At 38.2% G+C, this 27,857-nt stretch overlaps 1 protein-coding gene across 13 annotated transcripts in view; it reads left to right on the top strand.

Moving 5' to 3' along the window:
• DIAPH2 (diaphanous related formin 2) overlaps nt 1-27,857 on the top strand; it is a 906,188-nt gene that overhangs the window by 265,472 nt on the left and 612,859 nt on the right. For all 13 annotated transcript variants that reach the window (XR_010590414.1, XR_010590415.1, XM_065557222.1 and 10 more), the window contains one exon: nt 1,998-2,112. Coding sequence is in view for 11 of the 13 variants with exons in the window: in XM_065557222.1 (XP_065413294.1) it covers nt 1,998-2,112 (115 nt within the window). In the remaining 2 variants the exon portion in view is untranslated. The remainder of the gene's footprint in view (nt 1-1,997; nt 2,113-27,857) is intronic.

The raw sequence follows: 27,857 nt of genomic DNA, 5'->3' as shown, positions 1-27,857 counted from the left end.
GGAGGAAGCCAAGCTAACTAGCACCATCTTATAACCGATGTCCAGTGCAAGTACTTGTTATGGAAGGGGTATGGTGATCATATAAAATGAATAGGAATGGGATTTAGAGGATTTAGAGGAAAGCATCAGTTATGGAAGCTAGGAAAGGGAGGGTTCAGGGCTACTAATGTTTGGTACAGTGGGGAACCAATCCCCTTCCTTTTCTGCCCCCTTTGTGCTTACACGAGAGAGGATTGTAGCCTTCCGCCACCCCCCCCCCCCCCAGTAGTGTGAACAATGAAGGAAACGATGACTTGCACTGTACAATTAATTTGTGGATACTCCCAGATATTTTAGGTGAATGAAGTTGCAGCCTAATTAAACCACATCCATTGCTTTCTGTCTTTCTTTTGGCATGGCTGGAGAAAGGTGCAGTTCTAATTTTTGCAACAAAGTTGTGCTCAATAATGCCAAAGATGAAATTCCTATCACTGTTTCCTTACATTTATCTATGTATGCACTCAGTAATCAAAATAGATTGGAATGTAGGACCCATAGACCCTGTAAACTACCATGTTCTTTTTTCATGCTTGTTTTTAATCTTAGGGCTAGGGCAAGGATTGAGAGTTGATAAATTATTTGCCTGGATAGTGGTAAATTCTTGATCCTAGTCCCAAAATAAATTAATTTATAAATAAATAAATAAGGTATCTGTGTAGCTTCCATTGTCTGTTCCTAACAGTAAAAAGTCTTAATGGTATGAATGCTAGGCTATCCTTTTTTTATATCTAATAATGATGCTTTCAAAGCAGGTGTGACACACTGTAAGGAGGGTTTGAGAAAGCTTCCTGTATTTCTATGGCTCTTTATTTTCTGGACAATTTCTAGTTTTCAGGTTCTTTTTTAGCAGTTCCAATGTAATTAATCATCCACCACTGATAGGTACCCAAATCCGTTTGAGAGAAAGTGGGCGGGTTTGGAGGAGGTTGTTTTTGGTGTTTTTAGCATTGAAGAAGATATAACTGTTCACTTGGAAAAAATATATAAGTATGCTTAAGTGGACAATTAGGAATGTTTTAAAAATAAATTTTGTTGAGATAGCTGATGCTGAAAAACAAGCTGTAATTAAATATCATTATGTCCTTTGCTGTTAGGAACAGACAATGAAAGCTCTGCAGATGATTTTTTGTGGGGGGAGTGTCAAGAACATACCACTATCCAGACAAATAATTTATCATCTCTTAACCCTTTAACTACACCTAAAATTAAAAACAAGCACACAAAAAGCATTGGATAATTTATAGTGACTGAGTGGTGTCACACTGATTTCACTTCTTCATGAAATCGGAATACTTATTCATAATTTTTTTTTAAAAGTGTTAGAATTTAAATGTTTCCTGTTTATAATGTGGAAAATAGTTTAAACACTAGGTAAAAAGACATTGAATTTAAAGATGACTTTTAAAAATTTATTTCAAGTAAAGATATATTGTCTCTTAAGGTAAAGGATATCAGTCCTTAAAAATATTAAGCAAGTTTATGTGTAGGCAAGGCCTTATTCTTGTCTCCTTCTGTCCTAGGGCTTGTCTTCACTGTGTTAGTGCAAAGCAGTTGGGTGTAAATTCTAGTCTGCTCCAGCGTGTTCACACAAACTGGCCTGTGTGCCTTTGCAGGACTTGACACCCAACTGCTGTGTGCTGACACACTGTGAAGACAAGCCCTTAAAGCTTGCAATTCAAAGGTGCTTAATACCTTTATGTCCCATTGATTTCAGTGGTGCCCAGCACTTCTGAAAAGCAGACCCCTTGTTCAGGTTCCTATAAATGGCATTAGATGTCAGGAGTGTGGCATACATTTGAAAATTGTGACCATTTTTTCTCTTGTTGGAATGCTTTTTAAATATCTACTAAGTTTAAACCAAGTCCTACATTAGGAAAATCACCCATTGTCTGAAAATGAATATTTGAAGTCTGAGTAGTCATTAACTTGAAGAATGAATATTTTGCTTTTTATTTCAGGTTGAACCCCAGGACATATTGGAAAACTGCTTTTGGTTAAAAGTTAGAGAGGATAAATTTGAAAATCCAGAACTGTTCGCGAAATTGGTGCGTACCTTTGGTACACAGATGAAAGGTAAATATACTTGTTTCTTAATTTGAAGCACTGAAATATGTGACTTGGTTTTAATAAATCTCTGTGGTATAAGAAAATATTTTCAATGGAAAAAAATAGTACTGCAATTCATATTATAGATAGGAATGTTAAAGAATTTGGGTTATAGGCTGTTACCATAGTAACATAAAATAAAATTTTAAAACATGTACATTTTATTAGTTACATAGCGCATGGATTGCTTTACTGCATTATTCTTGGAGTTGATTTTTTTTTTGCATTTAGAAACATTACAATGTACACTACTTACCACATGAATCGTCGTCATTCATTGTTTTCAAAATTGTGATACATTTGCATTTTCTAATACATAACAATATAGGAAATGTTCTAATTGAAACAAGATGTTTAAGTAGGATTTTAAACTGAGAACTCACTATCCTGGAATTTTGAAAATACCGAATTCAGCTTTTTATATTGTTGAAATTTTCATGACATACAACTTTAGAATAATCTTCCAACATTACAAGATCTGTAAAATTAGAGGGAAACGAGAATTGCCTTCTTGTAAACTGTACATAGATATAGATACACAAAAGTTAGAAAACTTGTGTGTACATGTAATGCCGACAGACCCCAGTTGGGGCCTCTAGAACTAAATGCATGAGCCTCTACTGCACGAGCTAAAAGCTAAGGTTGTAGAGCAGACTCATAATCAATCAGTCAGTCTGTCTCTCTCTCTCTCGTTGCCACTAGATGGGACAGAACACCTCACCCAGAAGGTGTGATGTGCATATATGTGACTTTTCTATCTTTTGTGTATCTATTTGTCCCAGAGTTTGGTTTTGTATTATTTAAACTGTTTGCATAATGTCGTTGTATAATATTCAGCATTCTTTTGGCTCATTTTAGAAAACCAAATGAAATGCATATGTTGATTGACCCTGGCAGAGGGAACAATGCACTAGAAAAGCAATTTTGTGCCAGAGATTTCCATATAGTCAAAATAAGATTGATGCAAGTGGCGTTTCAATAGTTCATTTCTGCTAACATTTAGGACTACTAATTAGTTTATTTCTGAAGGACATACTTGCTTTCTCAATATGGAATAATTTATGTCAGTGTTTCAGTTTCAAAAAATCTGAGATGTAGTTGACTGACAATTGAATGGCTTACTGTGGATGTGATTCTTTATAATTTATTCAGCTTTTTGTCAGTTTTAAACATAATTTTTATATGCCCTCATCTGAATCTGGACAGAAATTTCTCAAGACAGACGACTGTTCATTATTATTCATTATGAATAATCAATCACTATTTAATGCTTGGGCCATTTGTCAATAGTTACTATGTCAGGCATTTATAAAGTGCAAGTACTGTTCAGGTATGGTTCAATAATAACTTATTTATGAGTTAATGAGGCAATTCAACAAATGATAGTCCAAAATAGTTCTAAGTACTAAAAGAATAAATTCATGTAGCTACAAATCCCTTTTTCCTATTTGTCAAGTAGCTACACTACGTTGCAATGTAGGAGCATACAATTTTGGAAGATTAATGGAGGTCAGATAATCAAGTGTTCATAGGTCAACTGTGCAAAGATGATTTAAAGATCAAAACAGCAATCTAGATTTATGCTTGCAAAACAGAATGTGTTTCCTGAAAGAGTGCACATGTTTATATCTTTATTTATTTTACATACATGCAGTTGCTCTTACTTTTTCTATCTAATGCTGAGAGTTGGATTATTTCACAATTATGCATTGTATTTTAACAATAGGGAACTTGGGCTCTGGATGAAAGGGGTTTGGTGTGCTGCCACATGTTTCAGAAATTACCAGGGGATGGAGAGGTGTTGCTTTAAAAATACTGTGTAATCTACTCTTTATTGACTTGAGTAAAAAGAGAGCCTTCTGATATCTTAACCACATTTTGAACGAGAGTAACAAGAACCATTGTGTTTTGAAACTTCTTAAGTGCTTGTGTACACAAGAAAGTTAATTTGGATTAAGGTAGTGTGAGAATTTAAAGTACAATAGCTATTCCTGAATAACACTGTGTGTCCAATAAAAGTTACTATCTCACCCATCTTGTCCCCACGTGTGGGCACTTTCTACAGAATAGAGTACCATATGCTTGCTTAGCTTAATCCACTGTCAAAGTCAAATAGTTATTCTGGAATAATTCCATGTGTAGACAATCCCTAAATAGAAAAGAATACAACTATATAATAACAGTGCAGCTCTCAAAGTGCCTTACCATAATTAAACTAAACTCCTCAATTCCCTTTTGAAGTAGGTATTATACCCATTTTTTCCAGATAGGAAAACAGAGTTCTATTAGCTTTCTGTGGTGACACAGAAGCTCTGTGGCAGAGCCTAATATAGTATGTAGATCTCTTGACCCCAAATCCTATGTTACCTTAAAACAAACTTCTCCTACATGTAAGATCTCCAGTTCTAGAATGTGTGTAGGTGTGCGTCTGTGTATATATTAATACGTATGTGTAGATACACCTGGAAAAAGGAAACATGGCATTATACCTGTAGAACTGGACAGCATATGTTTTGTAAAGTTCTGAGAGATAATTAGGTGAAAGGCACTAAATAAGGGCAAAATATTATATATTAATCACCAAATTCAGGACAAACTTCTGTATTAAATGAAGGAAGTTTGTAACCATAACCATTGTTGTTCTGTAGGTTAGGACCCTGTTTTTATTGTTTTTAAAAATTCTCTTGATCCTTAAAAGCTGTGAAATATGGGTAGCGGAAGTTGGTCTCACTGTTTCATCATAAGACAGGGTATTTTTAACAGTAAGTTTTCCCTTCGAACACTAATGTAGCATGAGTGTGATTATGAGATGGTCATTGTTCATTATCAGGGAAAAAATTGATATTAACTAGAAACCATAATAGGAATGTAGTTAAATTATAGTTACAATCATCAATATTAACTGTGTGAAGTAACAGCATCAAATATATAATAACTGTAATGACTAATACAAACTTCTAGAGTTCTCCAGGGGCTTCATGAAATGCAAAAGATACGTAGTTTGTGAAGAATTGGTCAGATTTAACTCTGACAAGAGACAATGTTTTCCAGTAATTGAAGAGATGAAAAGGTGTGAAGTGAGATAATCAATATATTAGTATAATTGTGCAGGTGAAATTAAGTATTGGGGAATTAAAACTCTATTATAGACTTAAATTTACAAGTTAATTGAAGTTAAGGCTCTTTTTCTAATTTTTTTAGACTAGCAACTATTTTTCTAGGAGTGTTAGTCATTGTCTGATGGATAATTCCAGACGCAAGAAAAGTATCCTAGGTAGAAAGATGAAAAAGCTAAGACTGCTTACTCCAGCTCTATTGATAATATAGACTTTTCCTGTTGATGATAGGAAATAATGAGATGACAGTATTACCAGTGGAAAGCATGTTCATGATTCAAGTTCTGATAGTAGTGAGGAGAAAATACCTTTGTCATTGTAATTGGCACAACATGGACAATTTCTGAATGGGACCTTTTTTTACAGATCAAATTCTTTTATTCTCACAAAACTTTATCCAGGTTCTTATAAATGCAGGATGTGCTATGTTACGTAACTTGCAGTTCTCAAACCTCAGAACTCAGTTATCCCTAAAAGGAGACTCTCATGTCAGTATGACAGGTTTTAGTTTATGAAATAAGTGTTTAGTCTCATGTCTTCCATGTCCCTGCTCTTTTTCTGTTTGTCATTGGATCTCAGAATTATTGGTTTCTGGCTAGATGATATTTTCCATATTTTTTCCTTTAAAATTTCTAACAGGAGTCTTATTAAGCTATTTTTATTTTAATATTTTGTTTTTATTAGCTAGAAAAAGTATACTTTTTTTTTCTGAGACATTTTCATCATATTAGGTATGATGGTGATAAAAGGGAAGAAGAAGTCTGTCTTTTAAAATAAGTTCTTCAGGTGAACGTAAGATGGCATTAACAAATCATAAAGGGATTTGTACTTAATGTGCCTTGGGGAAAGGTATTTCTCTACAGGCTGTTCTACTTGTGAATCTTATGGTCAAAGAGAATGATAGAGAGAACTCCCAAGTTTTCCTTGGGGAAGTGGCTTTATTTTTCCAGCCCATGGCACCAGCAGCTGGGGTTTTAGCTCTGCTATTTACTTCTTGAATTACAAGTTGCTTATCAGCATAAGGTAAAATGAACTGGAAATCTCTGTGTCTGTAGTGAAAGTTGGAGAATTATAGAGGGCCCTTATCAACCATGCTTAAGGAAAACCAACCAACCAAACCAAACAAAAAAAAAAACTGTTTTGGCATAGTCAATGGCGGTTTAATGTACTTTTTAACCTTATTCTGTGTCTCCATCCCTTTACCAGTATTGTTTTTTATAAGATGCCACCTTCCTGTTGGAGATTGGAGTGACCTGAACACACTTCTTTCTTTCAGAGAGCCAAAGTGCTTTACGTGTTATCCTTTTTTTTCTGTGGAAGTCTAGAACTAAGGTATTTGCTCCATATTTAATCTGCAGTGGCTGAACAGGCTCCTCAGGGTTTGCGAAGTTGCATGGTGATTTTGGGTCATCATATTCTTTCCTTTCTTTAGGATTGTTCCTGTACTTTTAGCCTTCCAAGTGCTTGCCTCAATGTCTCGATAATAGCTACTGAAAAATTATTTGCAGTTGCACCTGAGAAACCCATTTTCAGGATCAAATACAAAATCAAATGGACTTTAAGTGTTCATGTGCTTTACTGTAATGACTGTTGGCTGTTTTCCAAGTGTTCCTCCCACTGCTTTTGTAGATGTGAAATTGGTCCTCTTTAGGCTTGGCTGATGAGCTATTATTTTTATACGTCTAACAATCTAAGTAAGACGGATTTTCCTGGAAGTATGGAAAATTCAAAACTCAGTCTGTGGAACTCAGTGAGATCAGGTAACGTACAGAGCTCACCATTTTAACAAGTCAGTAGTAGTTGTTGCATGGTATTAGACAAGACTGCACCTTTTTAAATCTTACAGATAATAGTACAAGATGTCAATGGTAAGCATACCTTAACAATGCTGGTAATGTTTGACAAACGTCAACATTTTAATAGAGGAACAACTCTGCTTAATATTAAACTTTAAGCAACTTGAGTGTAATGTAAGTCAGCCTTAATTATAGGCCAAATCATGAAGGGTAAAATTTTCAAAAGTGCCTAAGTGACTTAGGCCCTAACTCCCATTGAAAGTCCATTAGGATTTCAGCTTATATGGGACTGAGGTGCTTTTGAAAGGTTTAGCTAAAGTCTCTGTTGACTTGTTACTTGGTCCTTGATCAGACACATCTCCCATTTACTTCATTAAAAGCTTTGCTTGAGTCAGGTATGAGTGAAGACTTGAGGATTCGTCCTTTATATAAAAATTGAATTTCAGCTACATGTTACTTTACCTATGCAATTGTTAGTGCATTTTTCCTGTAGGTGTGTGATAAGTAACCAGTTATGGCAAATCCTAGAATACAATGGAACAAATTACTGGAGAAAGAGTATGAAATACTTTATAATGTAAGTGAGGCAGTTTAGCAATGCTTAAAATAGATTATTAACAACAAACGCTAAAGTAAATTTAAAATAATACTAGAAGTGCTACAGTCAGGAACAAAAATGTGTTGTATTTTCAATTCAAAATAAGGCAGATAGTTGTACAGTTGTTATACTCCCCTGTTCATAACAGGATGCTAAAATTTGTACAAACAGCTTTGGTTTTTGAACAGACAGTTATTGTATTAATGGCGTATTAAAGAATAAGTGTGAACTAATCTTCATAATACTCTTCTGATCAAAAGGGTAGTACATAGTGTAGTCTGGACTTTAGAAAATGAGCCTGTTTTTTATTAATTTTTGTGAGTTGCTGTTTATATTTTCTCCCCACTAGAGCTGGGCGGGAAACATTTTTCCACCTAGCAAAAATTGTGATTTCAAATAATTTTCTGTTCCATATCAGAATAAAACTGAGACCTTCTGAATTATTTTGTGGGGGGAAAAGGGCAGGGCAGGGGGATGAGGCAATAATTTCAATGCAGAATAATCCCACCTGGGATATTCAAGACCAAGCTTCAAATCCCTGCTCAGTCTGATTCAGACTAGGGACTTGAATCTCAGTTTCCCATATATCAAGTGAGTGCCCTAACGACCAGGCTATTGGCTATGCTGGCATAAGTCTCTTCCAGTGTAAACTTAGTTGAAACTGGGAGGTTCCTGTTTTAATTTCAGTGATCTGGCATTTTCTGAAGAAAATCATTTAGTTGGAAAACTCCCAACCAACTCTATTCCACAAAGGCTTTAATAATGTCTGCAGATAGTTTTGTTTAAATTTGTGTTAGGCTTATGGTAAAAGCTAAATAGAATTTACAATTTGAAAACAAATTATTTTGCCTTGTGGCTTGCTCTTTTTGAATAATATTCTGCTGATTTTAAACTTCACTTCTGAGTAGGTATAATATGGTTACCATACACTTATTACACAGTTCTACAGAAACTGCGTAAAATAGATTTGTAGGGCCTAACTCAGGAAAAGTGTAGCATAAATAGTTTTTTGGAGTGAAAGTTATATTTCACAAGAGTCAATTACTGTCTCTCCGTCCTTGTTCTTCAATGCTGTTACGCTCAACTATACTGCACCAATTCCCGCTTGCACGTCCTGAGGCTCCTGCGTGATTCAGCTGTTTTAAGGAGCTTTTCTTTCCGGAAGTTCTCAAAGTCGTCCTTCAGTTTTTGCCATATAAGCTTGCACAGAATGGAGTACTCCAGGTTGTTATCCGAGCTCCTTTTCATATTTCTCCGCTTCTCTAAAAAGCTTTTTGTTTCGTTCGAGATTCTCCCCTTTGCCTTCTTCATCTTTTCAATTTCAGCTGCTTTTATGAAACATCTCAGCTTGTCAGCAAAGATACTATAGTCCTTGTCACACTTTTCCGTCTGGCTCCAGTCAAACCCAGAAATCGCTTTCTTCAGCTTTGCTTCATCGATTGTTTTTGGGCACTGTTTCCTGTTTGCCATCTGTAAAGCTTCCTTTTCCACTATGTCGTCGAAAATCAACTTCGCTCTAAGCAGGCGATAGTCACTGCCAGTGTTGAAGGGCTGCACTGCAGAGAAGTCTTGAACGATGTGCCTTTTAATGACTAAAATATAGTCGATTTCATTCTTACTCTTTGTGTTTGGTGCAATCCATGTCCACCTTTTTGCAATCTTCTTTTTGTACTAGGTGTTTGCCATGTACATGTCTTTCATTTCTGCCATCGTTACCAGCCTTTCTCCCCTTTCATTTCTTTCACCGCTGCCATATCTCCCCTATGAACTTTGCGCCAGCTTTCCCTCGCCCAACCTTAGTGTTGAAATCTCCCATCGTGACAGTGTAAATGGACTTTTGCGTGAGGGCTCTTTCAAGCTCTTGGTAGAATTCTTCCACTTCTTCATCCTCACTTGCACTTGTGGGAGCATAGGCCTGGATGACCTTGAGTATAGCTTTTGACTCCATCTGAAGATGCAACACACCAATACGTGATGATATTAGCTGGCATTATTATTACTTTTGAAACCCAATCCTTACTGACGATAAATCTGACTCCTCCAACGTTTCTAACGCCATCTCCCTTTTCACGCCTCACAGTGCTTCCATCCTTCCAGTTGACTTCCAACTCCTTCTTTTGTTGGGTTTCGCAGATACTGAGTATATCACATCTTATCCTTTTCTTCTCCTCCATCAGATGGTTTAACGTTTCCTCTCTTGCCAGCGACCTACAATTGTAAGTACCTGACATTTTTTAGCAACCTCTCGTCATTCAATTTTCACTCCACCACTGAAGAACGGTTTGATGACATGCAGGGAACTAAGATCCATTTACTCGTGTTGTTTTATCCGTTAACTTTAAGCCATCCCACTGGTTAGGCGGGCAGGCATACGTACCTCCTCAAGCTTTGCTAGCCTTCAACCTCTAAGGAGAAGGAAAAACGCTCTTTACTCTGATAGAGCAATCCCCCTCCTTGGATTGGATAGTCCGACACCTTTGTAGCATGGTTACACCTACCAGGGCATATGCCCCACTACCACAGTTGTCAGACGGCCAGGGGCACCGCTGCACCACGATGAGGTGCTGAGGTAGGATTTTGTAGCGGTTTGTCTCTTATATCTTGTGAAATAGAGACAGTAATTGACAGAGCAGGGATGGAGGAGGTCTGCAAGGACTTCTATACAGAACTGTTCAAATCAAGAATCAACGTCCCTCTCCCAACGCTCCAAGTGTCAGAAGAATGCGTCCCCCCAATAATCGTCAGCGAAGTCCAAAGCTCCAGGCAAAGATGGAATAACGTCAGAAATGATTTCCGCAGGAGGTGAAAAACTTTGGAAGGCCCTCGCTTTAAGATTCAGTCGATATCTCGAAGAAGGAAAAATACGATCAAGCTGGAAGGCATCGAATACCATCTTGCTGAACAAGAAGGGGGATCGAGAAAATCTTAAGAACTATCGCCCTATATGCCTGCTCTCTCATATCTGTAAACTCTTTACAAAAGTGATAACGAATCAACTCTCAGATGAACAGCTGAGAGAGCCGGCAGGGTTTCGAAGAAATTTCAGCACGATCGACCATATATTTACCTTTTAGCCAGCTCCTAGAAAGAGCGAGGCAATACAAACTCCCGCTGTGCATTGCTTTCTTCGACTATGAAAAGGCCTTCAATAGCGTCTAGTTCAACGCAATAGTAAAGGCGCTCGTAGAGCAGGGCATTAACATGCAGTACATCAGTTTGTTGAAGGAAGTGAATACTGGATGTACAACAGACATTATTCTCCTCGAAACTCTCCTCCACATTCCAATCGAGAAAGGCATAAAGTAAGGAGATACGATTTCACTGAAACTATTTACCGCCTGCCTTGAAATGGTTATGAACAAGATCAATTGGAGGAGTGGTGTTAATATAAATGGAGAATGATTATCTCATCTTAGATTCGCGGACGACATCGTACTAATTGCCGAAAGCACCAACCAACTGCAGAGCATGCTACGAAGACTCGACAAGAAAAGCATGCAGGTCGGTCTGAAAATGAACCGTTGCAAAATGAAATACATGTGATAAGACATCTTACGCAAAGCCCCAATAACAGTAACAGGAGAAGAAATTGAAGAAGTGGAACAGTAACTTCTTTGGGCCAAGAAGTTAATATGCGCCAAGACATGAACGGAGAACTCTCGTGAAGGATTCGGGCAGGATGGTGTGCATTTAATTCCGTCAAGGACATCCTCAAAGGAAAAATTGACAAGACCACATGTACAAATATCTTCATTTCAACAGTGCTGCCAGCCATGCTGTATGGCAGAGAAACATGGGTACTGACCAAGAGAGAAGAACAGCGGCTGTCGGTAGCTGAAAGTGCAATGGAACGAGCTATGTTGGGAATGTCCCTCCTGGATCGTATCCCAAATGAAATGATTAGAGAACGCAGCGATGTGAAAGATATTGTTGTGGAAAGCAGATACAATAAGATACAATGGGCGGGCCACATAGCATGGTTCACGGATAGTAGGTGGACCGCAATCATTACTGAGTGGTACCCGCGAGAACAGAAAAGACCACCTGGTCGGCCTCCAAGAATATGGGAAGATGACATTGTAAAACATTTCAGATGGACTTGGAGAAGAAAGGCAAGAATGCGAGAAGAATGGTGGACATGTTGTGATCAGCACAGCCTTAACGACAGCTGAAGACCGATCAATCCAGGTGATCCAGGTGAAGAGACAAATTTGGCATCTAACACCATGGATGTAGTCATACACGATAGAAGTAGCAGTATGCAACTGGTCCCTCATGTAGAAAGGGTTTTATTTCAACCATTGTACTCATGCCTTGGTTGATTTTGTAGGCAGGTGTGTATAGGATATCTTTTTCTGAGTAGTCGTCTTTTATTAAATAAATTTAGGTAATCAGTCTGTGCTAAAGATGTCATTGGCCAACATCTGTGTGTTTCTGGCCAGTGGCTGTAATGACGCTTTTTACCTAGTTTAACTCATTCTGCATCTATCAAGTTAAACTATTTATTTTGTGTATTATTTTATGATGTGAGCTATTGATATGAAGAATTGCACACCCCCGTGGAGTTGTGTGAATAATGGATTTTTCTGTTCACTGGCAATTCTGAAGAATTGAAACGAAATTTTGTTTCAGGTCAACTGAAAATTAATTCTTTCTAAATTTTCAGCAAACCACAGTCTGAAACATCTTTTGGGGGTTTTCTGAAACATTTTGTTAGACCCTAAGTGAAACATTTCTATTTGAATTTAAGCATTTTTGACTGTTTTAAAGAAAATGTAAAGACCTTTTAAAACAAAAAATCACAGCTTTTTGTTTCAAAAATTATTTTTTCAGAATGTTGACACTTTTTTTAACTGAAAGTTTTGGCAAAAATGACACACATTCACAGTGTTTCACTCTGCTGTCATGCTTTGTTTTCTTTAAGGAATTTTGCCATTTTGTTCCAAAGGGATAAATTATATATACATTTTATTATAAGATTTTCTAGTGAGAAGTCTGAGGCCATAACTTTCTCAATGCTGCTGATAGGGTTTCCTTTATGTGACACATGCTGAGATTGAAACATATTCAACTTCTCTCTGGAGAAGTGGGGTAAATTATCTGAGTTACTTGGGAAAACATTATTGCATCATGTATTTGAATATTTACATGAGTATGGAAATAAGATGTAGAAGACCATAAATATTCCTAGTTCTACTCTGATGTCAACAAATCTCTTGTTAACAGTTCAGCCATCTGTATGTTGAGAATCTGTATTGTGACAATGTCGGCCAGATGGCTGCAAGTGGGTAGTATTGGGTTCTGGGGAGGTAGGTGGGTGCTAGCCCACCCACAGCTAAAGGACCCTCCCCCAGTCTATGGGGAGGATCCACTGAGCCTGGGATTCAAATAATTATGGGGACAACAGAAAAAACCATGATAGGTATGAAGATCAGAGGGTCAAAAGTAGGGAATCAGAAGGGGATGCAAGTGGGTACTGGAAGGCAGATATGTTAGCCCTAGAATGTTAAAGGCCCTTTTTTTCTACAAGCTGAGAAGGCATTACCTCAGGTCAGTTAGGGACACCTGAATCCAATTAATGGCTGCCTGAAACCTTTAAAAAAAACCCTGCTCTGGTGAGAGAAAGGGGGGAAGAGAGAGACAAGCTGCTGCCAGGCTAGTGGCAGCAGAGAAATAAGCTGCTTCTTCTGCACTCCTTCCCATAGGGGAAATGGCCAAAACTGAGTGTCTGCTAGGGGAAGGACTGATACCCCAGGGCAAACAACAGGACAACAATTTTAGTTGTGTGAGGGGCAGGAAAAGGTATCCCCCTTTGTTTTGTGTTTATAAAACTTCCCTTTTTGTGTGGTGGAGGATCACCCCTTAGGCTGACCCCGAGGCCTACCCTGAAAATACGGCCAAATAAGCACAGGGGCAGGAGGGGGTAGACAAACACTGCCCAGTGTGGAGCTGATTTACCTGCCACTGCCAGAGGGGGAAGTGCTAAGTCTGGTGAGACAAAGAAGTGTCTTGCCACAGTATGTTGAGGACTACATGTAGGCTGAGTTCTTGGAGCTTCACAGAATTGACTTTTCTCTGTCTGCTTAAAGATGTGAAAACTTGACTAAGCATGCTTATTTCATTTACTTGATTAGATGAATTTATTGGGCCCCTGTGAAGACATTCCTGTCCTGGGGACAGGTAAAATTTTAAGGCTCCAGGACTGTGCTCAAAGTTCACAGTAAATGCATAGGTATCTTCAAACAAACAGATGACCTATATTTGAGACTTTCTTGACCTCTGAGTGTTCTTATTTCTGTGATGCTTCAGGTCCCTTATTGAAAAAGCTTCAAATTCTACCCTAGAAGATAGGCATATTGTTGCCCTCTATCTTACTGTTAAGTTAACTGAAAAGTTACACAGAGTCAAACTAGAAGACCTGACCTGCAAATAGAACACACGTCACCAATATGCTGGACCCAAGTCTTATCCACAGAGGCATGCTGCGTCTCAGAATAGGTGCTCAAAAATGTGTGTGTCCTAAACACTATCCGCCAAACATTCCTTCTGGATGAAGGAATAGTCTCCAGAGTCCTGATCTACAACTTTTTATTGCTGTCCAGGAAATAGTTGTGTAAACTACTGGCAAAGTGTGTGCCAAGTCCCCTTCTAGTAGCTGGTCCACAAAAGATACCTTATTCCTCTTGACGAAATGGTAGAGGTCTGTGCTTGGGATCTAAGGGTCCAGGGTACAAACCCTGTCAGTAATCTAGCAGGTCATTATGATTGTGTGTAATCGAATTTGTTTAGTTCTACTTATTTAAACTGGTTTAATTCATTCAGGTAGAGAACTTCCTTCAACACAGGTTTTATAGTTAAAAAGACCATTATCTGGCCATTATACCACATTATGTGACAAAACACAGGTGTTGCTCACTTTGATCTTGTATCACACATTTGGATTGTGTATGTGTCATGCTGTGAGATTTGAAGGAGGAAAGGTATGAAGATGTATACGTTTGCTATAGCATGTAAACTCCAATGCAAGAATGGCTCTTGGTAGGAAGTAGAAAGGTATTATCAGAGGAATTGAAATGTATTTGTTATATGGGATTGAAGGGAATATGGAAAAGAAATGGCTAAGTCTTCTCCCATTGTTTCAAGTAGGTGGCCCAGTCTAGAAAACCTCCTTTTTCAATACCCTATTACCAATGATTGCTCATGTCCATTTGGCAAAGCAAGTTTTGTTTTTCTGTTTGGATGAATACTTTATCATGGCTATCCTTGCATTTGCCACTTAAAGACTGTACTGCAGTGTGCTACTGGAGATTGCACTGAGTGCAGCATGCAGCAGGCCACTTAAGTGCTGGTTTCTGCTGGGGGTACTTGTGCTGTGGGAGCTGCTCTGGCAATTTGTTTTATTCTGAGTGAAGAATAGGGCTCGATTTGACTTATTTAGCCATATGTGGTTTGGATCTCTGAATGACCTCTCTTCTCCTAATGTGATACCACTGCAATTGTGATTGATGAATCTGCTGAAGCTTAACTAGCAGACTGAAACAAGAAGAGATTTTTTTTTGTGATCCAGCAGAGTTTGGATTTGTTTAACTTCAGGATACACTGGACAGGTGGCTATTTCCCCAGATATTTCTGATGGGAATCTGGTTTGGGATTAGTTAAGATGGGGTTTGAATAGTATACTGGTATGACTTTAAATCTGGTTTTAACAGTTATTATGTATGTAGTGTCTAGTGAATGCAACCGAAAGCAGCCTATTCTTTAGTGCTTCTCCAGTCCCCCACTGCAGCATGTCTGCCACAAACCACCTTTCTAGTAGAAGAAGGTCAACATAAACACCTAAAGGTTTGCTGGAGATAATGTCACACAGAATAAGTCACTTGCATCTCTTTTCCCTCAGAAAGCAGTCTTGCAGAAGAACTAACAACCCAGTTGTCACAGAGGGGCTTCTGAAGTGTTTGTTAGGGAGAAGATGATTCAGTTTAAATCAACTTCTCTTCCTCCCATCAGATTTAACGTATTTTTTACTTCTTGCATCCCTCTGTAGGAGATGTGAGAATTGACGATGTGATCCAAATGATTTGGGGGCCCTCGACTTATTCTGTGTAATTACAGAGTGTCTGAATGCAACTTGGTTAAATGTTATGCCATATTTGTACTAGTGATTTTGTCTGGTTACTATGATCAGCCACTAGGGTACATGCAGTTTGCAAATCCTTAGTGTAGATAGGCAAAACTGCTACAAACTGCAGTTTGCACTCTTGAATTGCTCTAGTTTCAGCCAGGAATAAAAGATACCCAGTTCAAATCACAGGTCTTAAGTTCTGCTTGTCTGTGCTATGAGTGTATAGTGGTGCAGCTCCACAGGTGGCTGGCCACAAATGGCAGAATTTGCAACGTAGACATGTCTGTCATATGAGATAATGTCCAACCAGTGTGCCATCAATCGGTCTCTGGAGTTTGAGGTATATATTTAGCTTTAATATTGGAAAAAATCTTTCAATGGTGTTCTTTACAGAGCAATTTACAGATACCTTACTCTATCATCCTTCTACTCTTCTTGCAGAAGGATATACTCTTCCAAAGAAGACCGGAAAATGTTGGGGCAATCTGACTTAAATAATCTAAAAGTAAAGGTCTTTTTGGTCTCCAGAAAAGTAAACTAAAATACTTTTTTATGTAAGTTGTAGAAGTTCTGTCTGAATCATGAACATTACAGGGGGCTTGTTGCAGCTCTACTTAGAATAGTAGCTATTTCTGTCTATTGGAGGTTGAATTTTGTAGCACTTCTGGAAAAATGGGTGGCAGATTCCTGTGTTAAGCAAGTGACAGCAACATTTTTATTACTGATATAAGTGTATTTATATTTCTTAGAAATTCACTTCTACGAAGTACTTTGATGTATCTGGCCTTTTAGCATTTAAGGAGTCCCATTGAAATTAATGGGGATATTTGCATGCTGACAGTTAAACACTAAATACTTTAATTGTTTTCTGAATCAGGGCTGTGGAGAGAAAACAAGTTAATATCTCTGCAACAGGCTTAATTCTGCAAAACCAGCAACACATGCAGATTTTTCCTGGAGCTCATTATTTCCTGCTTAAAGCCTACATGTCGGTCCCTTCCTTAATTCTTCTAACCGTCCTTGTCTGAGCATAAACCACCTAAATTATTTCTGGAGGCTGATCTCAGTACACTTTCTATAGAGCTAAACTTTTTTTTTAATGTCACTAAGTTGTCTGGAGGTGTATATTACTGTATTCATAAGACCTGAGACTAAATCACGTATCAAGAGATTTGATAGTGACTCCACATCAATTAGTGAAAACAGATTTTATTTTCTATCTAAATAAAATTGAGCATTGTGAAATGTATAAGGTATTGCTATGACTAGTTGATTTTTTTCAGCATTGGAGCATGGCTGGATTATGTTTCTGAAAAGATCTGCTTATTCATACATTATATGCAAAAATAATTCGGATGCCTGCTGAGTTGTAAAGAAATATGCAGCGAACAAAGGTGTTGAAACAAAAATAAAAATGGCTTTTACAATTGTTCTATAGCTATAGTTATGGAACTTGAAAAATCTACTTAGTACATTTTCTTGTTTAGTAGATGTTTAAAGATATATGGCAATAAAAGCCACACATCTGAAATAATGTTTTATCAATTTTACATGAACCTAAATTAAATCCAACAAGTTTAAAATACATGAGCAATTTATTTTGGTTAATTTCATGTGTGTTCTCAGTACTACATGCAGTACGTTATACTGTTTTTCTCATGTAATACATGATCTAAATATCATATATTGAAGAGGCTAGCATGTGAATGAGTAATTTCTACAACAAGAGTCAAATTGCAGAAGAGGTTAGTCAATTAAATTGTAACCTATTTCTGTGTCTTCCCGACCATTGAGAAAATATTTCAAATGCTGTTAAAGAAGGGGGCAAATCATAATATTCATAAAAATTGCTAGGTGGAAACTGTCACTATTGACCTAGTCTGGATTTGAATCAGAAACCTAGATATGAAAGACTTGACCTCCTTCAGGTTTTCAGTCCCCCACTTGCCTGTCTTGGGAGGGGGTAGGGGGTTGTTTAAGTTTGTGACATTTTTTTCTAAATTGATTTATTTGAAACAGACCCAAGAATAAATACATCTGTTTCCCACTCTGTCAATCCAAATAGAGGTTGGATGTAAAAGAATATTCTCTAAAAAGGGGAGTGCATAACAAAGAAAAAGGAGTGGACAGTGCCAACTCCAGTTTCCAGTGTCGTCTGGTGGTCAAGTCTACTTCATGATCAGAATCCATGAAGACAAATGTGAATGAGCATACATTACGTTAAATGCTAAAGCTACAATACAATTCAGTACTATTTCACTCACTTCTACCTTTCTACACACTGTGTCTCAGAACGAAAGCTAATTTAACTAATAGCACATGGAGACACTTTTGGCTAGGTCCCTGACTCATGTATTCCTCCTGGGCCTCACTGAATTGTTACTTAATAATTATATCACAATAGCACATTTTTCTTGGGAATATTTCTGAACCCTTCTGTTTCAGAAGAAGGGCCAGAATTGTCATTGAGACCTATAATCACATCTCACAGTAAATCTTGGCATTTGGTTTGATACAGACATTGTAAAGTGAGGTACAGGAAGCTCTTTTGAAAGCTGGCAGGCTGGCTACCAGAAAGACACATTTGACCACACGGATTTAGTGTCCAATTCCTTGTCTGATATTTTCTCTCTTTTGGGGGAAAAAAAATCAGGACTAACTTTTACTAAGACTACAGTCAATGTGGTAGCTTATGTTCCTCTGTGTGTGTTCATCATATGTTTCTTAAAGTGTGCATCTGTTCTGAAAAGTGCTGCTTTTGGAATCTTACAGCTGATCAAATGTGCTCTGATTTGTATCTGCTGATTTCACTGAGAACACCAACCTTATGCTACTTTTTTCTCCCTGTTAGACCTGCAAAGCTAATGCAGTTCACTGAATGAGTTGGTTTCTATTCCTTTTGTGCTCCATCAACATAATTGTTCACTAATTTCCAACTGCAGGGCCAATCAGTTACACCTGGCAAGACACACTGAATGCAATTTGTTTGCATAGGTGTTGCTGAAGTCATAATTTCTACATACTGACAAAGTGATTAGACTTGCTGAAACTTTATTACAAGTGACCTTTTTACTTATAAATTGAACATATTAGATCTGAAAAATAATTGAGCAAAAAGGAAATAATAGAATATTTACACTATATAAAATGTTGTTGATTCTTAAAGTAAAAGTATGTTTCAAAAGCCTAGTTTAGGTAAATTTTTCTGTGCTGAACTCTAAACTAAATGATGAATATAGTACTGGCAGGGCTTCAGGAGCCTCCCTTCAATTACTGTAATACACTTGTAATGAATGAGATTTAGGCATAGATATCTAACTCTATGGGTAACAGAGAAAGGAGTGAGTGCTATTTCATCTGCACCCTATTTTTTTCCCCCTACATGCATCCGAAGAAGTGGGTATTCACACACGAAAGCTCATGCTCCAATACGTCTGTTAGTCTATAAGGTGCCACAGGACTCTTTGCTGTTTCCCCCTACAATGTTAGCTAAATTCCTTATATTGCAGTCTATCGATGTCCCTGTCTTCTCCATAAAACCTCATTACTTACTGTGAGAAGCTAGTCTTTGTGTATATAATAAATATTAACGGATAGGATACAGGACTTTTTGTACTCCCAAGAGTTTGTGGAATTTGACAAATGCAAGAGAAAGCAATTTCCTCTTTCTCTAAGAAGTCCAAATGGATTTGACACCAGTCAGTGCTAAAATATAGAAAGTATCCCGATAGCCCATTCTTGTAAGTCAGCAACCTTACATACTCCATGAATGTAGTATTATTTTAAATCTGTTAAGCTGACATATGGAGGTCCATTTGTGCCTTCATTCAACATTACTCAACATTTGAAGTAAAATATTAAGCTTTTTCTGGAGAGTGTTTGTTCATCTTTCTGGGATTGTTACAAATTGGCCGGTCTCCCAAGAGTGGAGAAATTCTTAATGGAGAAAGCTAGAATAATCGTCGGTAACTGGAGTTCTTGTGGTAGTTTGTGACTCCCAGAAATACTTTTTTGCTACCTCTTTATAGTCCTTAGATAGTATTTTGAATCTGTGTAAGGGAGCCAAGGAGTATTGGTCCTGTTGATTCCTTACATGCTCTTACCTAGACAGTTCAGGTCTCCAGGAGGGCATGTAAATGGTGTGACAGTGGTATATTATGCATCAAATAATGTACTCCATTTTTTAATTCTGTTTTGAACACTTCAAAATCTGCCTGAGGTAAGCGGATTATAATGCATTCCAGACAGATTCTGTGCCTGGGAAAGGTGTTTGATACCTATTTGGAGGAGTATCACTGAGAAGCAATCAATATAGCAGTTTGGGGGCAATGACTTTTATTGTGTCTCGGCTGCTGTGCCGCCCCCATGCAACAATAGGTTTTCTACACAGAAGCCTGTAAAGGTGAAGGGTGAAGCATGCTAAGTGTTGCACGTGGCACAAGAGAAGATGTAATGAAGAGTGGGCAAAGAGGAGAGAAGGGGGCTGAGGGGCTCTTCCCAGCCTGAAATGTTGGCAGACCTTGAACTCGAAAAAAGTGTGAGATCAGACTAGTGTCTCAAGACCAGGGTGACCAGATGTCCCAATTTTATAGGGATAGACCCAATACTTGGGTTTTTTCTTATATAGGTGCCTATTACTCACCACCCCGTCCTGATTTTTCACACTTGCTGTCTGGTCACCCTACTCAGGACTTCTGTTGTTTTTCAAAGATCTTTAACTCTTGAGTATTTTTAAGAGTAATGTGACTGCAGTTAAGAAATTCCCTTTGCTAAGTCTGTGTTCCTTGCTTTCTTTCCAAGTTGTGCCAGTTTAAAGGAGTTAAACTGGAAGCCTAGAGCACCCACAGCTTCAGTAGAGTGTATGTAAGTAAATAGGGGTGTCTAAGGCACTGGTTTGTTTCAGGGATTAGGGTGACTGGACTGTAGTACCTCACATCTCAAGGAATGGCGTAAGATGAGTGGTCTGACCCTAGGGAAGTGCCCTATAGACCCAGAATAAGAAACAGTGTCTCTACCGTACTCAGACCCAGTTGGCTTAGAAGTACATAGGACCTGTTAATTGGATCCACTCTCAACTAACTGGGGACTGTCTAGCGTGTTACATGGGCAGGTTGTCACACGTGGTCCTAAAACTTACTGCCTTCTAGGTGGTTTTGGGCCTTGAGAGGAATGTTCTGATCTATGTTTTTGAAGAGGCAATATATATGGTAGACTGCAGTTATCTATGAAGTGCCTTCCTTTTCTTTACATTTTCATAATTCTGAGAAATGTTGATGCTGGTAAGAAAATTCTGAACTGTCTTGACCTTATTAATTTTAGTTGTATAGGGCTTAATAAAAGCAACATTAGTGACTTTACAAGCTGTAACATCCTTTATCCTTTTATGCTTTGGAATAATGACCTTGTGAAATGTCAGATTCAGTAGTGTTCTGTTTGAAAAAGAATGGACTGATACTTAATGATTTGTGCTTGATGTATTTAAGCTCTTAGGTGAAGGTCAATAATTCTATTACAGCATTTTTTGTCGGTAAAATGTTGACAGAAATTAACTAGGTAGTTAAATTTTAGCTGACAATGTCACTTTTTCTTTTTTTTCTTTGAGTAGTTGTCTAATGATAAGGCCAAATTGTACTTGGTGTTTTTTTTTTAACATTATGAATAGCTGATTTATGTGAAGAAATAAAAATGTTGTTTAAAATCTGTGCTAACTAGTAATACAAACCAGGTCTCTTTGTCATGGATGGATTATGACAATGGTTTCACCTCATAAAACATTTTATTGTATAATTACTGTATTTGTATTTTATTTCATACTTTGTTCTCAGTTGTTGTCCCTGTTCAGTGGAAAAGGGTATAAGTTTTATCTTCATTCCTACCTACCCTCTCCTCCCTTTCTCGCTGCCCACCCCAGAGCAAAGTAGGTCACAGTCAGTTCCTGTGCTGAATGGAGCAAATGGACTATACCTTCCTACTATCCCCAGGTTTTCAAACCACCAAAGAGAGGAGTAAGTAAAACTGTTTTTCTGCTTGTCCATCTATGCAGTTAGCAACTGATGCTTACTATTGTAGCATAGAGGGAGCCGGATTCAGTGTGTTTACTTCCCCGTATGCTGGAGGAGGCAGAGTCCTGGCATCAAGCTCTCTCCTTGCCATAGTGTAGCTTTGTGGGTCCTTGTGAAAAACTCCCGATCTGGCCCTCTGAATACATATAGAATGAGAAACATACCCAAGTGTATAGAACCCTGCAGTGGACCTCTGCAGTGCAAGCTCTTGAACACCCCTTTGAGGGTTGGGGGAGAGATGTGGCCAAATTCTGATCATCTGCACCTATGGTATATCTAGAAATGGATCTGTGTGCTGGCCCTAATAGCCAGCCACTTTAGAAGTGATGCGGGGAATGCTGAGGGAAAGTGTGCTGGAGCTGTCTTTAAGTACAGTAGGACCCTGTTTATCTGACCCTCCATTATCCAGCTCTCCGTGTTAACTGGTCAAGCAGGGCGCACTGGTCCAGAAGGGGGGTGATCTCTCCTTTGCCCGCTAGATGGCGATGCAGCATTGCACTGTCCCAGTCTCTGGTTTATCCAGATTTTTGATTATCTGATCTGGCCCTGGTCCCAATTAGATTGGATAAATGGGGTTCTGGTGTAGTTAGACAAAGGGGAGAAATGCACATAGGCCCTCCAGGCTCTGTTCTGGCCTGTAGACTAGAATGAATATCTGGGGAGGGGCTGTGTTGCCACCATGGCCTGCATTCAGACTGGTATGTATGGATTTTATCCCATGCAACTCCCTCAGAATTCCAGATTCACTACCTAATTGCTTAAGCTTTGTGTAGGTTGTGGCTATGTATTTCATTAAAAAGGAGTAACATACTAGTGAAAATGGATTTATTTGTTAAGTGTACAGTAATAGGTGTTTATTCTTACTACACCATGGCAGGACAATTTTGTGCAGAGTGGTAAATTACAACTCTTTTACTTGCATGAAATTGAAGTTTATTGCCAGCTGTTCCTCTTAATCAGTTTGAATCTCTGAAGAATTTAGTAAAAATATAGCATAAAATGGTTAATATTAGGTTCATCATTAAGAACCTAATTAGATGCCCATCTATCAAGAGGATTCAAGTAAGAGATTTACTTATTGTTATTGCTTTAGTTTACCTTGGGTTTAAAAAATATTTAGTGCAAACATTTAAAATGCTCAAATTATCTTTATTGTGCCTAATTAGCAAATAAGACAGGATGTCTATTTCTGTACAGGTGGTGTATGTAAGGGCAATATTACTGTAATATGCTTCCTAAAATTGGAAATCTCTCAGTAATCTTTAATACTGTGAATACTGTGTTTTTGTCATGCTACATTGGAATAAAATAGGGAATCTCATGTTTAGAAAACAAACAAGATTCTAAGAGTGTCATCATGGATAAGCAGCTACAATATATAGTTCTTCCCAAATAGCATTTGTGTTACTATGTCATAATATTAAGTAAGGTTGACTTTTTGTTATCAGAAGTCAGTGACTTTTTACTATGATTCACAGTCCAATTATAAAGCTTTACAAAGCAAGCTAATGTCCTCTCCCTAAAGGTTCATGTTAATTTCTGGCTCTTGTAATTTAGGTTGTTGTATTTTGCCAGTCAAGAATGATAGTGGTACTCTGAAGAAATTAATTGTGCGTACTGTAGATCTGTAAAGGTAGTAATTAGTACATAATAGTCTTTAAGTACTGGGATTGTTCTAGTACAGAATACATTACCCATTCAACCTATCTCAAGAAAAATAATTATTTGTTTCATCAGTCTGACTTATATCTGCCTTTGTTTATTAGATTTGTAATGCAACTGTCATTTTCATTTGTTTGTTTTAATGACTGAAACAAGTTTTTAAAGTAATGTTATATTTTGCCATTCTGAAATCTCTGTTGGGGTGTGTATGTGTGTGCAAACTGTGAAGAATATTGTATGATTTCTTAGGAGCAAGCTCAGAATCATGAGGTACCTAAAGACATTTTCTAATGAATATGATCTTAAGGCAATAGTTCCTTTCATCCCAATTTCCCCCCCCGAGTTTTTACTGTGACCAAAGAGTTAATTATATGTTGCTGATTGTTTTTAATCAAAACAGGGAGTTTGTCTAACCATTAGAATGTACAATTTTAGATAACAGATTTTGTTCTGGCTCCAGTTTTGACATTGACTCATTGTGGATCATAGGCAAGTCACTTGCTCTTTCTGTGACTCAGAATCCTAGAATATCAGGGTTGGAAGGGACCTTAGGAGGTCATCTAGTCCAACCCCCTGCTCAAAGCAGGACCAATCCCCAGACAGATTTTTACCCCAGTTCTCTAAATGGCCCCCTCAAGGATTGAACTCACAACCCTGGGTTTAGCAGACAAATGCTCAAACCACTGAGCTATCTCTCCCCCCAGTTTCCATATTTGTAAATCCAGGAATATTATTGACCTCAAATGGATGTTAAGGCTTAAATAATGTTAAGGCACTTCAACATCTTCAGATAAAAACAAGAGGTTAGTATTTGTACAGTAGGAGTGTGCTCAGTAGAATTGGTTGTTTTGTTTTTTATTATTTCATTAGGGATTCATTAGTTTAAACTAAAAGTTGCAATTTCAATTTAAAAAATATATTCAAAATTAAAGTATAAAATTGTAAGTGTTTCACCTAATATTTATTTCAGACTTATTAAAAGTGTTTTTATTGCAGAACCATGCCTACAGATAAGAAAATGACATATAAAAGATACATATCAAGTCTGACAACATTTCGTCTTCATAGCATGAAAACTATGAACATGTAGTCTTTAAACAAAGATCAACTTAACATTTTAATTTAGAAGCTTCACTTTTCTTTAACTTTCAGCACTGTAACACTTCTTAAATACAATCACACTAATAGTATTGTTCCTGCTTTACTGGAATCATGAGGTACATATAATACTTTCCTTAGAATAGCTTTCTCAGCGAAGAAATGTGACTACGTCTTTGGAGTGCTGTTATTGGTAGATTGCATTATAAAGTAATTGGTTAATAAATCAAACATTGCGTTGGATTAATGGGCACCAGTGTCAAAGCTTAAAATTTTTACTTGGATATGACATATATTCATGATAAGAGCAATACAACATAATTTAGCATGACTATGTGCATACATTTAAGGACTGCAGTGCATAGGGTACTGTGACAGCAGGAGAACATGCAAGGAATGTGTGGGTGGAGAGTGGGGAGGGCATGGAAGGCAATTCTGTATGGGCTGCAAGAGGAGGTGAGCACGGTTGTATTTCTCCTGCAGCGCAGTCGGGTACCTCAGCATGTCTGTTTGGTTCTCAAGCAGCTGTGTCATCGGCTTCTGGCTATCCATATGCAGTTTCTCATTGATAGCCCAGAGAGAATGGAAAGAGGCTATCAGAGGATTGCAGCACCTCCCGGAACATGTCTTCCTTACTCCTCCTCATCTCCTTATCAGACGGAGATGCTCAGCTGGCATATCTTGATTCATACAAGTTAGATACATCTCTTTTCACTTTCTCTTGGCAGACACACAGCGTGAATGGTGAATTTGGCCGGGGGTGGGGAAAGGAAAGGGCAAGATGGGACAAAGGTTGGGGGTCCCATCTTGCACCTAGGGACGCTATTACAAGCACCTAGGGACGCTATTCTGGAAACTGTCTGGCACCGTTTTCCACAGGCAGAGATGATAGCAGCTGATATCTCTCTCCTGAAGATAACCAGGGATGCAAGGGTGCAGCTCCTCCATGCGTGCGGCTGCAGATCAGGTCCATATGCTGCTCACCTGTGTGCTGCATTGTTGCCTGCAGAAGTAATTGCTGATTGGCATGGCAAAGTTTCCTACCGTGGGGGAAGAAACAAGGCAGTACTCTCAAGAAACCTTTGGTAGAGGATTGCAGATTACCTCCAGGAAAGTTTCTTAAAGATCTCTGGAGGATTCCCAGGAGATCCTGGTGTGCAAACTTTTCCGCAGGGCCCCCTCTGTATAGCTCATTTAAAACAATCCTATTGATAAAATAGGTTAAAAACTTCTGCCCCACGGTATTAAAATTATTAACCAAAGATTTGATAAGATACTGAAATGAAAATGACTTCTTCCTCTCTAAAAACCAAAGGCACCTTAGGTGTCCTACCATACAGTTTTAGGGGGAAAATAATATATGGGCCTTGGAATGTGTGGGCTATTTTGAACTGGGGATTCAAAGCTGTTGAGGGTTCCTCACAGAAAAAACACAGGCCTCTAGCTCAAAGGTGTGAAAAGTGCAAGGGCATTTAGTGCTTTACTCCTCAATACCACCATCTTAAAAATCAAATGCAATCAGCCATTCCACATACCTGTCAAGATCTGAGGTCTGGTCCACACTAACCCCCCACTTCGAACTAAGATACCCAACTTCAGCTACGTGAATAACTTAGCTGAAGTCGAAGTACCTTAGTTCGAATTTACTGCGGCTCCAGAGGCGGCAGGCCGGCTCCCCCGTCGACTCCGCGTACTCCTCTCGCGGAGCAGGAGTACCGGTGTCGACAACGAGCACTTCCGGGATCGATCCCAGAAGATTGATTGCTTACTGCCGGGCCCGGAGGTAAGTATAGACCTGAGGTGAGTTAAGGTTTCTATGCGAGTCTTACCACTTCACCATGATCACTGGGGAGCAGCAAAGCATCTGTATTCTCTTGTCTGTGCCTATTAATTTCTCTCCCTCTGCTATTAATGCTTAACTAGAGTCTTGCATTTTTTTTAATCAAAGCCTCTTCATAAAATGTGTTGTATATTATTGTTTCTGATATCTCTAACCTCTAAAACAGTTCAGGGATTGCACTTTTTGGTTTATTTCATTTTTGTGACACATTATGAACCAATTCTCAGATAAAACATAATCCATGAATTGGGTCTTGGCAGATGAGTTAAGGAGAGTTTGATTTATCGATAGTTGCTGGGGAAAAAAAAGGTTGATTTAAAAAAAAAAAACTACACGATCTGCGTTTGAGACCTGAAATAGTTTAGTTTCATCCTTATAAAAATGTACTTTCCCTCCGCAAAACATGGTTATTTGGTTTATTATTGACTTTTCAAAGTAGCTGTTGATTTTATTATCAACAGGAAATTATTAATATTATCGGTTAGCAGTTTTCATTCTGTGTAGCTTCATAGTTTGTCAGTTAATAGCCTGATATAGTTTTTTTGTGTGTGGCTGTGTACTTTATTCCTTTCAAATAGGATTCAAAACATATTGGGCCAGATTCTCAGCTGGTGTAAATAGGTGTAGTTTTTATACCTGCTGAGAATCCGGATCATTTTATCTAAGGAAATGCGGAAACTGATTAGAGATGAAATTTTGGGTGGTAACCCATTTCCAGGTGGTTCAGATTATTTAGGTTCTAAATTGAAATGAATTGTAATGGGGAAAAAAGTTTTATTGCTCAGTGTCAAATACTGAAACAGTTGATTAATATTGAAAAAGTAGCTTTAAAAAAACTGTAAACACAAACAAATGGATAGTACTTTGATAGAATAGAATGCCTTGATAATACTCTTACCCAAGATTCTGACTAACACGGTTACCCCTCTGATACTTCAGAGCCATAGCCCATCTCTAACAAACTAACACACAGCAGCGCCTCTGCCCATCATCTGATGTCACCGTTTAATCAGGGAAATAAGTCTCTTAAGGGGAGACTCCAGTGAGGAGCATGGATTCTCTCTTGTAGCTTGTTTTAATCAGGAGATCAGCACGAAGAGGCTCGTGTGTGACTGATTCCCACCCCGCAGCAGACCTGGAACCAGCAGCACAGTGTGGTGTTAGACACACAGACCTGCATTGCTCCCCACTGAAGTATTACTTTCACTCACTCATGTCAGTTGCACTCTGGGTAAACTGAAGAGGGAGGAGGAATGAATATTACACCAGCGCCACTTACGCAGGCTAGGCCAGAGACTGGTCTCACTATATTTACACCATTGTGACTCCATTGACTGCAATGGTACTTCTGAGTTACATAGTGTGAGATCTGAACTGGGCCCTTTCCATTCCACTTCCCCTGAGCTCAGAGACAGCTT

This window comes from Chrysemys picta, chromosome 9 (assembly GCF_011386835.1).
Source record: "Chrysemys picta bellii isolate R12L10 chromosome 9, ASM1138683v2, whole genome shotgun sequence".
In the NCBI taxonomy this organism is placed as follows: domain Eukaryota; kingdom Metazoa; phylum Chordata; order Testudines; family Emydidae; genus Chrysemys; species Chrysemys picta.
This window is presented reverse-complemented; position numbering and strand designations above follow the sequence as displayed.